The sequence below is a fragment of the Leptidea sinapis genome, chromosome 6 (genome assembly GCF_905404315.1).
Source record: "Leptidea sinapis chromosome 6, ilLepSina1.1, whole genome shotgun sequence".
Lineage (NCBI taxonomy): Eukaryota > Metazoa > Arthropoda > Insecta > Lepidoptera > Pieridae > Leptidea > Leptidea sinapis.
The window spans coordinates 92,165-106,484 of NC_066270.1; the positions used below are offsets into that span (position 1 = coordinate 92,165).

General features: G+C 50.4%; 3 protein-coding genes across 3 annotated transcripts; all 3 read right to left on the bottom strand.

Annotated features, from left to right (window-relative positions):
- Positions 1 to 2,886: 2,886 nt before the first annotated feature.
- Positions 2,887 to 3,275, bottom strand: LOC126964911 (histone H4). The gene has a single exon (XM_050808227.1). The coding sequence runs from the start codon at positions 3,196 to 3,198 to the stop codon at positions 2,887 to 2,889; it is 312 nt and encodes a 103-aa protein (XP_050664184.1). The 5' UTR covers positions 3,199 to 3,275.
- Positions 3,276 to 3,682: 407 nt separating this feature from the next.
- On the bottom strand, positions 3,683 to 4,362 carry LOC126964899 (histone H3). The gene has a single exon (XM_050808214.1). The coding sequence runs from the start codon at positions 4,207 to 4,209 to the stop codon at positions 3,799 to 3,801; it is 411 nt and encodes a 136-aa protein (XP_050664171.1). The 5' UTR covers positions 4,210 to 4,362; the 3' UTR covers positions 3,683 to 3,798.
- A 239-nt stretch (positions 4,363 to 4,601) lies between these two features.
- On the bottom strand, positions 4,602 to 5,194 carry LOC126964905 (histone H2B-like). The gene has a single exon (XM_050808221.1). The coding sequence runs from the start codon at positions 5,152 to 5,154 to the stop codon at positions 4,780 to 4,782; it is 375 nt and encodes a 124-aa protein (XP_050664178.1). The 5' UTR covers positions 5,155 to 5,194; the 3' UTR covers positions 4,602 to 4,779.
- Between the last annotated feature and the right edge of the window lie 9,126 nt (positions 5,195 to 14,320).

Sequence of the window (14,320 nt, forward strand, 5' to 3'; positions counted from 1 at the left end):
TTAACCTTAACCACCCGCTCGTTGTCATGGAGAGCGGACTGCACTGTTTGAGTAAGTGCTTTTACCGTGATGTCAATCTTATCCGTACTATCGAAATAGTTGGACGAGATTGCATACGGTGAATTGTGGGCATCAAAAGTTGATGCAAGAGACTCCCTATAACCCTCCCAGTTGGTGAGGGTTTTAGGGTGTATGGTGGTAGGAGTGGGGGCATGGGGCCCGAGCTTGAGGGAGACTGGACGATGGTCGGAGCCCAGGTCATCGAGTGGTTCAATCGCCCTTAAATTAAGAGCGACACCCTTGACCAAGGCGATGTCTAGAATATCGGGAGAGTGCGCTACGTTATCCGGGTAGTGTGTTGGAGAGATGGGACTTAGGACGTCTAAGTCCATAGACCTAACTAGACGGCGGAGCTTGATGCCATTCCCGTTTGTGGATAGGCACTTCCAGTCAGTGTGTTTGGAGTTGAAGTCCCCAAACAAGATGACTGAGTCACCTAGAGAGAGGAGAGTCTCAAGGTCGCTCTGGAGAGGGATCTTGAGAGTAGGGAGGTAGATTGAGGCTATGATCAGAGACGGATGACCTGACATGCCCAACTGACAGACGGTTGCTTCCATGTTGGTAAGCACTGGAGTAGCGATTTGCGAGCAATGAAGGGATCTCTTATAGTAAATGGCTGTGCCTCCGCCACGACGGTCGTCGGCTCTGCCATTGTGTATAAGAGAATAGGAAGGGATCGATAATCCCTTTGAAGCGTCGGGTTTAAGGAATGTTTCCTGGATAAGCAATAGGTCGATGTCCTTATTGCGAACAAATTCCTTAATCTCTGGGAGGTTGGTGCGCAGGCCGCGCGTATTGAATGAGACAAGTGTTAAGCCCTGAGGCTTCACTCGCCCCATGTTCGGTGTTGAAGCGTTACGCGATTGGGACATTAATACATAGAGTTCACCAGGTCTTGGTGCTCTATCATTGCAATAAGGCGCTCATGTGGAGACCTAGCTGTTTTAAATTTATTGGCGAGAATGTTGAATTCTTTGATATCGAATTCTCCATTCTTCAAGAAACTCAGGGGGTTTTGCACTCCCGAGTCTGGTTGCGTAGGTGTTGCCCATCTGCGGCCACTCGGGGTGACTTGCACAGGGCGGGAATTGACATTTGATGTCTGGGAGACCGGGGCTGCTTGTCTCCAAGAAGTGGAGAGTAAAGGCCCGGTTGTCCTCTTCCTCAGTTGAGGGAAGTTCGTACCAGTGGCCGGAGGTGGCCCTGGTTTTGAAGGCTGCTTCTTAGCAGGCTTCGATGTTGAGGGACGAGGGGCGCGGGGACATCCGCGGTAGTTCGCGGGATGTCCTTCCTGCCCACAAAGGACGCAAGCTGGAGGAGTCTCCGCATCGCGGGTGCGTTTGCACTCCTTTGTTGTGTGTGGCTCTAGGCACTTGACGCACCTAGGCGGGGCTGAGCAGTTTGCAGCTGCGTGGCCATAAAGCTGGCAGCGATGGCACTGCCCTGGGAAGCCCCTTCTGTGTGGAGCTTCAACACGGATGTTTGAGAGCCCACATACGATGAGCTCTCTTGAAAATTTCCCTCGACTCGGGGACATTGGTGAGGATGACCAGAGCCAATGGGTATTTCCTGCCGGATCGGCTGTACATTTTGTGTACAGCCTCGGCCTTGAACCCTTGTTTGGTCAGGTCCTCTAGGATGATCTCACTGGGGAGTTCATATGGGACGCCACGTAGGATGGCTTTCACTTTGCGCTCTTCCGGGAGCGCATAGGTGTGATAAGCCACACTCTTATGAGTGAGGAGGCGAGTGAGGACTCGGAAGTCCTCCGTAGTCGGGACGACTACGCGGATGGCTTCACCCGTGTTTGTGGCTCGGTTGTATTGCACCTTTTTGTCGGCGCAGAGCTGAGCAACATAAGTCCACTTTGCCTTGTCTCGTATGAAGATAGGCGGTGGGGGCTTATTAGCAGGGAGGACAGGCGTGCAGCGCGTGGCTGGCTTCATGGAAGAGGTGACAGAGACCTCGGGCAAGCTAATGTCGAGAGACATTAGAGGAACAGGGGTTACCGCGGAGAGTACGTTATCCGACGTGGTTGCTGAGCGCTTGGACTGGCGCTTCTTCCTGGATTGAACCAGTTTGAAAGGTTCACCAGATGGACAACGGGAGGTGTTGAAAACGGAGCCAGTGACGGTTCCGTTGTCAGAGTCCTCAGAGGAGGACAGGACTGGCCGCTTTCGGCCGCAGGAGGCGGAGTCGGAGAACTCCATGTCCTCGGGCGCGGGTTTGTGAGCGGAGGGCTCATCGGGGGACGCGGGAGAGTCAGCAAGGGGCTGACTTGGAGTGTTGACCACGGAGGAGAGGCTATCGGCTAGCGATTGGTCGAATTTGATATTTGCGGCTTTAAGCAAAGCCGCAATCTGGACTATGAGGGCGCTGCGAGGGTCCGTTGATGGAGCCATACTGTTGAAGAAGCCTCCCCGCCGAGGGCAGGGAGCAACGGGGGTTGGAAGTGGTGACGCGGCTATCCCTAATGGTTATAGCCGCGAACCGTCACCCTTGGGAAAGCCCAAGTGCAATGGGATCGGGTCGTCCGGTTTCTCTCAGGTCAAGAGGCCTGAGAAACGCACCGGGTCAACGTTAGCCGAGTTAGTTGTCACCGTTAGGTATCCTTCAGCTCAACCGCGATGGCACGCAACTCACTTACTACAACAAAAATTGCTGTAAGCAAGCTGCGGGCCGGAACGAATTCGACGTAACCAGTCGAACTTGGCGTAGTATACGTACTCGTACCACACGTAGCGGAGCTGCGTAGCGTAGCACTAGGCGTAGCGTGGCGGCGTAGCGGAGCGTGAGCACAGGCGCGTGAAGTAGTCTGCTCGGCCACTAGCCACCGAATCCGTAGAGGGTGCGTCCCTGTCTCTTCAGGGCGTACACGACATCCATGGCGGTGACAGTCTTCCTCTTCGCGTGCTCGGTGTACGTGACGGCGTCGCGGATCACGTTCTCGAGGAACACCTTGAGAACGCCCCGGGTCTCCTCGTAGATGAGACCGGATATACGTTTCACTCCACCCCTGCGCGCCAAACGACGGATCGCGGGTTTCGTGATACCCTGGATGTTATCACGCAGCACCTTCCTGTGGCGTTTCGCTCCACCTTTCCCCAGACCTTTGCCTCCCTTGCCGCGACCAGTCATCTTGAATGTTCAACTACTTGTTCAGAAATCAGACAGCGCTCCGCGCGCAATCGCCCTTCTATATATAGGCAAAGTTTCGATGCGATGCGAACGAGACGGACTGACGTTTTTATATACATCTGGTCTCCCCTCTCTGTCGAACTGCTGCGAACACGGTCCGAGGCGGGCAAGGGGGGGGGGATTGTGGCTAAGCACGTTTAATGTAATAACTTTACCAAAAAATCTATTTTACTTTATATATATATATATATATATATATATATATATATATATATATATTATATACATATAAAAATGTACATCTATAATTATATAATATGTAGGAAGTACTTATTTGTTTAGCATTAAGGAAGTATTCCTTGCAGAAGGTGTGAGTGTCAATCATTTATAAAATAGAACATCTCTCTAATAATACTAGTAAAACTAGGCGCACACCAAACGTACTATTAAAACGTAGAAATATCATTATACATTAATTTCAACAATCATATTTATTGATTATCGATCGCATCCGAATACTTTTGCGGCCCTGAAAAGGGCCTTTTGTTTTTGTTTCTATCTGGCGTTGCTCGTAACTAAACCAAAATAGGTAGATGTTTTTTAGGCACGTTCTCCGCGAATTCTACGCGCCAGCTGTATGTCTTTCGGCATAATTGTAACGCGTTTCGCGTGGATGGCGCACAGATTGGTGTCCTCGAACAGTCCCACCAGGTACGCCTCGCTCGCCTCCTGGAGGGCCATCACGGCGGAGCTCTGGAAACGGAGATCGGTCTTGAAGTCCTGAGCGATCTCACGAACGAGACGCTGGAACGGCAACTTGCGGATCAGCAGCTCGGTACTCTTCTGGTAGCGACGGATCTCGCGCAGAGCGACAGTGCCGGGCCTGTAGCGATGGGGCTTCTTGACGCCACCGGTGGCCGGCGCGCTCTTGCGGGCGGCCTTCGTTGCCAACTGCTTGCGCGGCGCCTTACCTCCGGTCGACTTGCGGGCAGTCTGCTTGGTGCGAGCCATTGTTGTTCAATTCAAAATTAACAAACGAGAACGACGATTACAATTACGTTGATACGCGACGACGGCAGAATGTCGAATGTGCTAGTGGACGCAAGAGCATCTGCCTATATTTATAACGCTCAATAGCGCGCCCGTCGTTTATATATCGATGATATTGCTGTCTCTTTCGGGCGCGGCCGCTATTTTATTAGGTATTTTACTATACTTATGTATGTATGTATTTTTTTTTTTTCTCTCCCCTACATACGATCTATTAATTTTTAATATCCTAGATACTTATACATAATTCGTAGCGTATGTAAACTTGCCGCTAAATATAATAAACGACCAATACATAGGTAATATTATATAAATTACATATAATGTAGTAAACGTATGCTATAGAACAACAACAACAACGCAATATGTTATCGGTAGAAATAAATAAATTAATATGAGAGCATAATAGCGATATATTGTAGTGGCGAATGGTGCGCGCACACACAAAATAAAACTATCATGATCTAATCTGTATCTGAACCAAATAGTGGCCCTGAAAAGGGCCTTTATAATTAATATTAAATATCTTCTTCACTTCAAGCTCGTGTACTTGGTCACCGCCTTGGTGCCCTCGCTGACCGCGTGCTTGGCCAGCTCACCGGGCAGCAGGAGCCTCACGCTCGTCTGCACCTCCCGGGATGTGATCGTGGAACGCTTGTTGTAGTGCGCAAGACGGGACGCCTCGGCCGCGATACGTTCGAAGATGTCGTTCACGAAAGAGTTCATGATGGACATGGCCTTCGACGAGATACCGGTGTCCGGGTGCACCTGCTTGAGCACTTTGTAGATGTAGATGGCGTAACTCTCCTTCCTCTTATGCTTCTTCTTTTTTTTGTCTGTCTTCGAAATATTCTTCTGCGCCTTGCCGGACTTTTTCGCCGCCTTACCGCTCGTCTTGGGTGCCATGATGCGATTTAGACGAGTGTCTGTACGAGCGAGTTTTTTTTTTTTTTTTTTTTTTTTAGAGGAGGAAATACTGTTACGTATTTACGCCCCGGAACGGGGCGTAATATGTCGGACTCGAGTGTCCGCGTAAGCGGACACCCCATACCGACTAAAACCTCCTCTGTGCTGTTAGCAGCCCTGGCTTTCACAGCGAAGTAGGACTACGCAACAACAGTCGCGGGGCGTCTCCTAAGGAGACTCGAACCTCAGACCGGCTGTGTGCTTGTGGGAAGGAGAGAGTTTGAAAATGAAGATGAAATGAAGATGAAAGATGAAAAGGTGATAAGAGCACACCCGCCGGCGAGTGTGGTGATGTTTTGTGTAATGTATGTAAGTGAGTATGTATGTGTTTATGATTGCATGTATGTGTGTTTGTATGTATGTACGTAGTGTAAATGTTTGTGTGCATGTATGTTTGAGTTTGTGTCTGTTTGTAGAGTGTGTTTGTGATTGTGTAAGTGGTGTATGTCAGTCCGTCAGTCAGTCCGTGTGTGAGTGAGTGTGGTGAAGCGATTACAGGACGAGGACTAACGTCTCGTCGGGTATCAAAACAATGTGTGGTGTATCTAGGGTGCGGGCCGCTGGCCATCGTCAGAGTGACGAGTGCCAGTGGTTTGCGGTGGTTGACCGCGCCTACGCCTGCGAAGGCGGTGTGTGCGTGTCTGTGTCGGTGTTTGTGTGGGTGTCGCGTTCGCGATGGTGATGTCGTCATCCGGGTCTACCGTTACGTGTCTGGGACGTCTTATTGGGGGTGTACCCGCATGCCTTCCTAACCAAGATGTTGGGATGGTTAGGCGCCTTGTCAAAGAAGCGTCGCGAGATCTCTTTAAAGTGTTGAGCTATCGTCGGAAGCTCTAGGTCGCGGTGAAGGTCAACGTTTCGGATGAACCACGGGGCTCCGGTTGCCATGCGCGTGAATTTATTTTGAACTACTTGCAAACGACGTAAGTAGCTCGGTCGGGTGTGCGCGAAAACGACGCTTGCGTATGACAGTATGGGCCGTACGATGGTTTTGTACAGCGTCACTTTGTGTTTGAGCGGAAGTTTGCTTCGCCCACACACAAGTGGATAAAGGCGACTGAGGACAAATCGGGCTCTATTGCATACCGTATCGATATGTTTCTTGAAGTTCATATTGCTGTTGAACGTGACTCCTAAGTATTTGTAATCCTTCACCCACGGTATGGGTGTTTCATACAGTTTAATAACGTCGGTCGGTTGTTTTTTAGCGCGGATGCTATTCGCGTTACCGAAGAGTACCGCTGCACTCTTGGTGGGGTTCACTTCAATCCGCCATTTTCTGAACCAGTTGCCTAGTTCATCGACGGCGGCTTGAAGCACTTTAATGTCTGTGTAATGGGTCTGGGTGAGGATAGGGTGCCCTCTACTCGATATCGGAAGGAGCGATCGGTAAGGTAGGCTCGAATGATGCGCACGAGCCTGTCTGGCACTCCCAGTTGATACAGCTTGAATACTAAGCCGTTGTGCCATACCTTGTCGAAGGCCTTCGCGACATCGAAAAACACGGCTGCCGTGGTAGCGTGAAATTGACGCCGTATGAGAATGTACTCGGTGAGTCGGTGAGCCTGCTGGGGACACGAGTGAGCGGTTCTGAATCCGAACTGTATGTCGGGTATCAGGTTAAGCTCCGCGATGTAATGATTAAGACGCGCGAGAATTAATCTTTCGTAAAGTTTCCCGATCGAGTTAATTAAACTAATAGGCCTATAGCTACTCGGATTAGCTTTTGGTTTATTGGGTTTTGGGATACCGATAACAATGGAATCCTTCCATTGTTATCGGTATCACTGACTCTCGATACTATCGGCGAGGCATTCAGCCTTCTCATCGTCATCGAGCGCCGGCTGCAGTCCCGGTCTGTCCAAAGGAGGCATGACAGTGGGCGGCTCCTGTTTGAACGCGCGAGGCAGCTTCCAGAAAGCCACATGTGATGGCTTAAGGTTGCCGAGCAAGCGGTCCCAACGTTCGCCGCGGAGTTCCGCGATACGTTCCCGTACCACCCGCTGTAGGTAGCGGAGGTGGCGCCTATTCTCGACCGACGGATACCTGTCGTAAAGTCTAGTGGCTCTGTGCTTCTGTGTGAGTAAGTTCCTGACCTCTGGAGGCAGGTTTAGGCGATGCGGTTGCGTCGTCGGAACCTGCCTGGAGCAGGCCTTGATCCTACTCTGTATGTGTGACGTCACATGAGAGATAGCACTGTGAGCCGTGTCGACCGAGTCGATGACGTCCGGTATACGGTCAAGGTCGTCGGACTTGATAGACTCGAGATCCTTTTCCAGCCGTTGCCAGTCGATCACTGTTTTCGTCGGTGGTTGAAAGTTAACCGGTGGGCCTAGATTTAGGACGACGGGCCGGTGGTCTGACTCTAATTCGTGAAGAACCTCGATTGAATTTACATTGAGCGTTACGTTTTTAAGTAACGCAACGTCTAGAATGTCGGGTCGGTGCGCGACGTTATCCGGATAACGTGTTGGTTCGTCGGGTGCTATTACTGAAAAGTTCCGCGTGTCTGTGAGAGAGTCTAATAAAATTCCGTTTCTATTTGTGGCTCTACTGTTCCAGCTGGAGTGTTTGGCGTTAAGATCGCCGCCCACTATGACTGCGGCCCCGTGGCCGAGTAATGCTTCTATATCTGTGTCTAATATTTGTTTGTTCGGCGGAAGATAAGCTGAAATAACAGTGATCGGCTGGTGATTCGCCATACTGACCCGGATGGCAGAGGCCTCGATGTTAGTGAGGACCGGAGGATCTATAGGTATACAGTGTAGAGACCTTTTAAAATAAATGAGGGTGCCGCCCATACGGGTGGTGCGATCATTCCTAACTAAGTTATAATTAGCGATACGCGGATCGCGTATACGTGGTTTTAGAAATGTCTCTTGCACTAAGAATAGGTCTAATTGATGTTCGTGAGCGAACTCCTTCACCAAGTCTAGTTGAGGCTTAAGGCCTTGGGCGTTAAAATAAGCTATACGGAGCGTATGTGGTTTAACCCGTCCGCTTACGTAATTAGGCATCGCGAATGTTTGAACTACTTGCAAACGACGTAAGTAGCTCGGTCGGGTGTGCGCGAAAACGACGCTTGCGTATGACAGTATGGGCCGTACGATGGTTTTGTACAGCGTCACTTTGTGTTTGAGCGGAAGTTTGCTTCGCCCACACACAAGTGGATAAAGGCGACTGAGGACAAATCGGGCTCTATTGCATACCGTATCGATATGTTTCTTGAAGTTCATATTGCTGTTGAACGTGACTCCTAAGTATTTGTAATCCTTCACCCACGGTATGGGTGTTTCATACAGTTTAATAACGTCGGTCGGTTGTTTTTTAGCGCGGATGCTATTCGCGTTACCGAAGAGTACCGCTGCACTCTTGGTGGGGTTCACTTCAATCCGCCATTTTCTGAACCAGTTGCCTAGTTCATCGACGGCGGCTTGAAGCACTTTAATGTTCTTGCTCAAGGTTGAGCGGTTGGAGCCGAAGTAGAGTGCCGTGTCGTTAGCGTACTGAGCGAGCTGGACACTCGGAAACTTGGGAATGTCGCTCGTGAAGAGCGAGAAAAGAGTGGGAGAGAGGACCGAGCCCTGTGGCACGCCAGACCTGATGGGTCTGGGTGAGGATAGGGTGCCCTCTACTCGATATCGGAAGGAGCGATCGGTAAGGTAGGCTCGAATGATGCGCACGAGCCTGTCTGGCACTCCCAGTTGATACAGCTTGAATACTAAGCCGTTGTGCCATACCTTGTCGAAGGCCTTCGCGACATCGAAAAACACGGCTGCCGTGGTAGCGTGAAATTGACGCCGTATGAGAATGTACTCGGTGAGTCGGTGAGCCTGCTGGGGACACGAGTGAGCGGTTCTGAATCCGAACTGTATGTCGGGTATCAGGTTAAGCTCCGCGATGTAATGATTAAGACGCGCGAGAATTAATCTTTCGTAAAGTTTCCCGATCGAGTTAATTAAACTAATAGGCCTATAGCTACTCGGATTAGCTTTAGGTTTATTGGGTTTTGGGATACCGATAACAATGGAATCCTTCCATTGTTATCGGTATCACTGACTCTCGAGACTATCGGCGAGGCATTCAGCCTTCTCATCGTCATCGAGCGCCGGCTGCAGTCCCGGTCTGTCCAAAGGAGGCATGACAGTGGGCGGCTCCTGTTTGAACGCGCGAGGCAGCTTCCAGAAAGCCACATGTGATGGCTTAAGGTTGCCGAGCAAGCGGTCCCAACGTTCGCCGCGGAGTTCCGCGATACGTTCCCGTACCACCCGCTGTAGGTAGCGGAGGTGGCGCCTATTCTCGACCGACGGATACCTGTCGTAAAGTCTAGTGGCTCTGTGCTTCTGTGTGAGTAAGTTCCTGACCTCTGGAGGCAGGTTTAGGCGATGCGGTTGCGTCGTCGGAACCTGCCTGGAGCAGGCCTTGATCCTACTCTGTATGTGTGACGTCACATGAGAGATAGCACTGTGAGCCGTGTCGACCGAGTCGATGACGTCCGGTATACGGTCAAGGTCGTCGGACTTGATAGACTCGAGATCCTTTTCCAGCCGTTGCCAGTCGATCACTGTTTTCGTCGGTGGTTGAAAGTTAACCGGTGGGCCTAGATTTAGGACGACGGGCCGGTGGTCTGACTCTAATTCGTGAAGAACCTCGATTGAATTTACATTGAGCGTTACGTTTTTAAGTAACGCAACGTCTAGAATGTCGGGTCGGTGCGCGACGTTATCCGGATAACGTGTTGGTTCGTCGGGTGCTATTACTGAAAAGTTCCGCGTGTCTGTGAGAGAGTCTAATAAAATTCCGTTTCTATTTGTGGCTCTACTGTTCCAGCTGGAGTGTTTGGCGTTAAGATCGCCGCCCACTATGACTGCGGCCCCGTGGCCGAGTAATGCTTCTATATCTGTGTCTAATATTTGTTTGTTCGGCGGAAGATAAGCTGAAATAACAGTGATCGGCTGGTGATTCGCCATACTGACCCGGATGGCAGAGGCCTCGATGTTAGTGAGGACCGGAGGATCTATAGGTATACAGTGTAGAGACCTTTTAAAATAAATGAGGGTGCCGCCCATACGGGTGGTGCGATCATTCCTAACTAAGTTATAATTAGCGATACGCGGATCGCGTATACGTGGTTTTAAAAATGTCTCTTGCACTAAGAATAGGTCTAATTGATGTTCGTGAGCGAACTCCTTCACCAAGTCTAGTTGAGGCTTAAGGCCTTGGGCGTTAAAATACGCTATACGGAGCGTATGTGGTTTGACCCGTCCGCTTACGTAATTAGGCATCGCGAATGTTGTTTTTATACTTTAGCCCTATTTCGGTGAGGGCACGGAATATTTTGCCGTTGTCTGCCATAACTTGCAGGAGCGACGGCGGGTCTTCCCGGACAGCATCGAGCCTGCTGGCCAGGGCTGTTATTTCGTCAATGTCGAACATCTCTGACAGTTCGAACATGAAAGCAAAGGTGCTGCCGCCTTTGCTACCTGTTGCCGCGGACGCGGGCGCCGGTGGCCTCGGTCGCGGGACCGACGCCGCCGGGCGGGACGCTAGCGGAGGCCGGAGGGGCGCGGGGGCCGCGAGAGTGGCCTCTGTGGCAGCGTTGGCAGCCGGAGGAGACCTCGCCCAGGCGTTTACTTTCGGAGGCGGCGCAGGTTTGAAGGTTGGAGTGAACTCCACCTTCTCTGCTCTGCCTTGCGGCTGGCGGCGCCCTGGGTGACGCTTGTGTTTGGGTGCCTTGGGACACCCGCGATAGCTCGCGGGGTGCCCCTTCTCCCCGCACAAGACGCAGGAAGGGGGCTCCGCGCATTGCGCTGGTCGAGGGCACTCTGGCGTGCCGTGTTTCCCGAGGCACTTCACACACCTCGGGGTGTGTTCGCAATTTCGTGCCGAGTGCCCGTATAATTGGCATCTGTGGCACTGACCGGGCCCCCCGCGGTTGCGAGGAGCTTCGGTACGGATGCCCTGATGTTGTTCTAGTGTTGGGATGTTTTTCTTTACATGAAGTCGTTTAAGATTTGTACGCGGGTGGGTCCGGTAGATGGTTTTAAGGGATCTATTTTGCACAGTTTGTAGTTTACGATAATTGTTTTGATTTGTGTTAATCCATACCGGACTTGCGTATGTCATGACCGGGCGTATGTACGACTGGTATAGTAGACGCTTGTTACTAGTTGAGAGAGTGGAATTCCTATAGAAAATGGGTCTCAACAGGCTCAAGGCAGTAAGTGCCTTAGAGCGGGCGTAATTAATATGAGGCGTGAAGGAAAGTTTCCGGTCGAGGATAAGTCCTAGGTATTTAGCCTGTGACTGCCATTCGACCGGGTGGTTATTAATATGTGGCTTTAAAGAGATATTGAGTTTACGGGAAGTTTTGTATGAGAAAAGAACCGCCTCGGTCTTTGTGTCATTGATTTTAAGCTTCCACTTAGAGAAGTAGTTGCTTACACAATGTAGGGCTGTATTAAGGTGTGAGACTATAGATTTGATGTTCTTACTGCTGCACAGATAAGCTGTGTCATCAGCGTACAGGGCGAGGACCGTGTTCGGAGGTTTTGGGATGTCTCTCATATAGAGTAAAAATGCCCTCGGTGAGATGATGGAGCCCTGTGGAACACCTGCTACTACTGGATGTGGGGAGGATAAACTATTTTTGACTCTAACTCTAAGAAATCTATTCGTAAGGAATGATTTTATTATTCTACAGTATTCAAAGGGGACTTGTGCTTCGAATAATTTGTGAACTAAGGCATCATGCCAGACGGTATCGAAGGCTTTCTCAAGGTCGAGTAGAACCATACCAGTCTGGTGTCTCAAGTTAAATTGGTGTGTTATATGTTCGACTACGCGCGCCAGTTGGTGAGTAGTCGCGTGTTACCTTCGGAAACCGAATTGTTCGTCAGGTAGGTTTGATTCTATAAGTGAGTTTATTCTATTATTAATTAAAATTTCTAATATTTTACTTTGTGTGCAAAGTAAACTAATTGGTCTGTAGTTCGCGGGGGAGGTGGGATCTTTTCCCGGTTTGTGAATCGCGGTGATTACTGCTATTTTCCAGGACGAGGGAAAATAGGTAAGACGAAGGCACGCATTAAATATATTAACTAAGGTGTCTATTGCTTTTGAAGGGAGGTGTTTTAGAAGTATGTTCTGTATGTCGTCGTGCCCGGGGGCTTTTCGCGGTTTACAGGTTTTTAAAATTAATTTTACTTCGCGAGGTACAACTGGCATAGGTGCGGTCGGTCCGTTTATTTTGTAAAGGTGGTCTAGAGACCGCGACACCTCGCGTTCGGTGTCGGGGTCGCTCAGATCCACGGTGAGTCTATGCTGTCGCTCGAAGTGTGTACCTAGGGCCTCGGCCTTTTCAGCGTCCGACCGGGCGGGGCCCGAGGGGGTGCTGAAGCAGGGTAGAGGGGTGTGTACGTTTTTGAGGCGTCTCGCGAACTGCCAGAGGGAATTGTCGCGGGTGTCAAGCGATTCGAGCTTTTTGTTCCATTCGTTGGAAGTGAGAGATTTTATTTTAAAAGATATTTGGTTTTGAAGTGAATTAATAATCGTGTTAAACCGACGCGTATGGAGTCTCTGTGCGTGATGTCGGTATTGGTTTTTTAGTTTGATAAGTCTTGTTATGTCGTGTGGAAGTTTGTTTGTTTGTTTCGGTGTGAACGTCGGGATGTTCGCGTTACGGGCTTTGATAATAGCGTCAGTCAGTGTTTGTATGGCGTTGTCAACTAATTCGGGTCGGTGTAATTTTAAGGAGCCGGGGGAGGGGAGGGCTTCGTTAATCTGTTTTTTATAAGTGTCCCATTTAGCATTACCGTATTAAAAAATAGGTCGCGAAATGCGCGGGATGAGGCTATTAATTTCGAAAATAATGGGACAATGGTCCGAGATAACGTCGTAAGTCAGTGGGTCTGTAACGTTTGTGATATTTTTGGCAAGGGTGAGTTGTAATTTAGCGGCCGAGTGCCTAGGGTTGGAGGGGAGGTGGGTCGCTTTGTCCGGAATTAAAATATTATATTCGTGACCTGCAAAGTGATTAAAAAGACGCGATCCATTGGAATTTGCTCGATTGCAATCCCAGTGTCTATGGCGGGCGTTAAAATCTCCGGAACAGATGACGGTGTTGCCGAGAGAGAGAGCTTTTGCGATGGCTGTCGTGATTCTACTGTCTTGCTTAGGGCAATAAAAGTTAACTATTGTGATGGGTGTCTGTCCGCGGTGAGACTCTAATCTAATTGCAATTATATCGCATATATCATGCTCCACCGGTGGGAGTGAATGATGCGATATATTTGACTTGACAAAAATTGCGACGCCACCTCGGGCGCGGTTGTCTGTCTGTCCGTCACGTCTGTAGCAGGTGTAACCGGGAATTGAAAAACGTCGTGCGGGAACGAGGTGTGTTTCTTGTATGAGTGTAATGTCGATGTTGTGTGTACCTAGGAAATGTATGAGTTCTCTTTTCCTACTCACAATACCGTTAATGTTAAGCGACGCTACTCGTAGAGGACGAGCAGTGCCAGTCGGGGGAGGGGTCGCCGTCTCTTCATCCATGGATGCTCAGGAACTCGAATACTGTGATGATTTGCTCCTCGTAGCTCATGCTACGGGGGAGCAGAGGCTTCAGCTGACCTGCGATTTTAATTAATTTTATAATTTCATGTGTTGACATTTCCTCCGAGTCTGGCTCTTCGGTTGTTTTAAAGGCGGCTGAGTCTGTCTCGACTCTTTTAAAGCCACCTGGCATAGGGCCAGTGGGCCTAAGGCCTGGGAAGATTTGTCTTCCGGACTGGGTGCCCGTGAGGGGCGGCGGACCGGCAGTGGACCGCGTTGTGGGTGGCTGAAGGCCCTGTGGCTGAAGGCCTGACGGTGACGGGGCGTTCCCTGTCATAACTGAGTTCCACCCGCGGCCGTTCGCCATGTTCGATTTGAACATGCGGGGCTGGGGTGGTGCGCTTTGGCGGGTCTGGAAGCGCTCCTGGCGCTCCTTGACGGCCGCAAGGTAGATGCGGCGTTGGGGGCACTGGCGGTACGAGGCCGCGTGCTCTCCGCCGCAGTTGCAGACTGGAGCCTCCTCCTTCCGGTCGCACTCCGCTGTGAGGTGGGC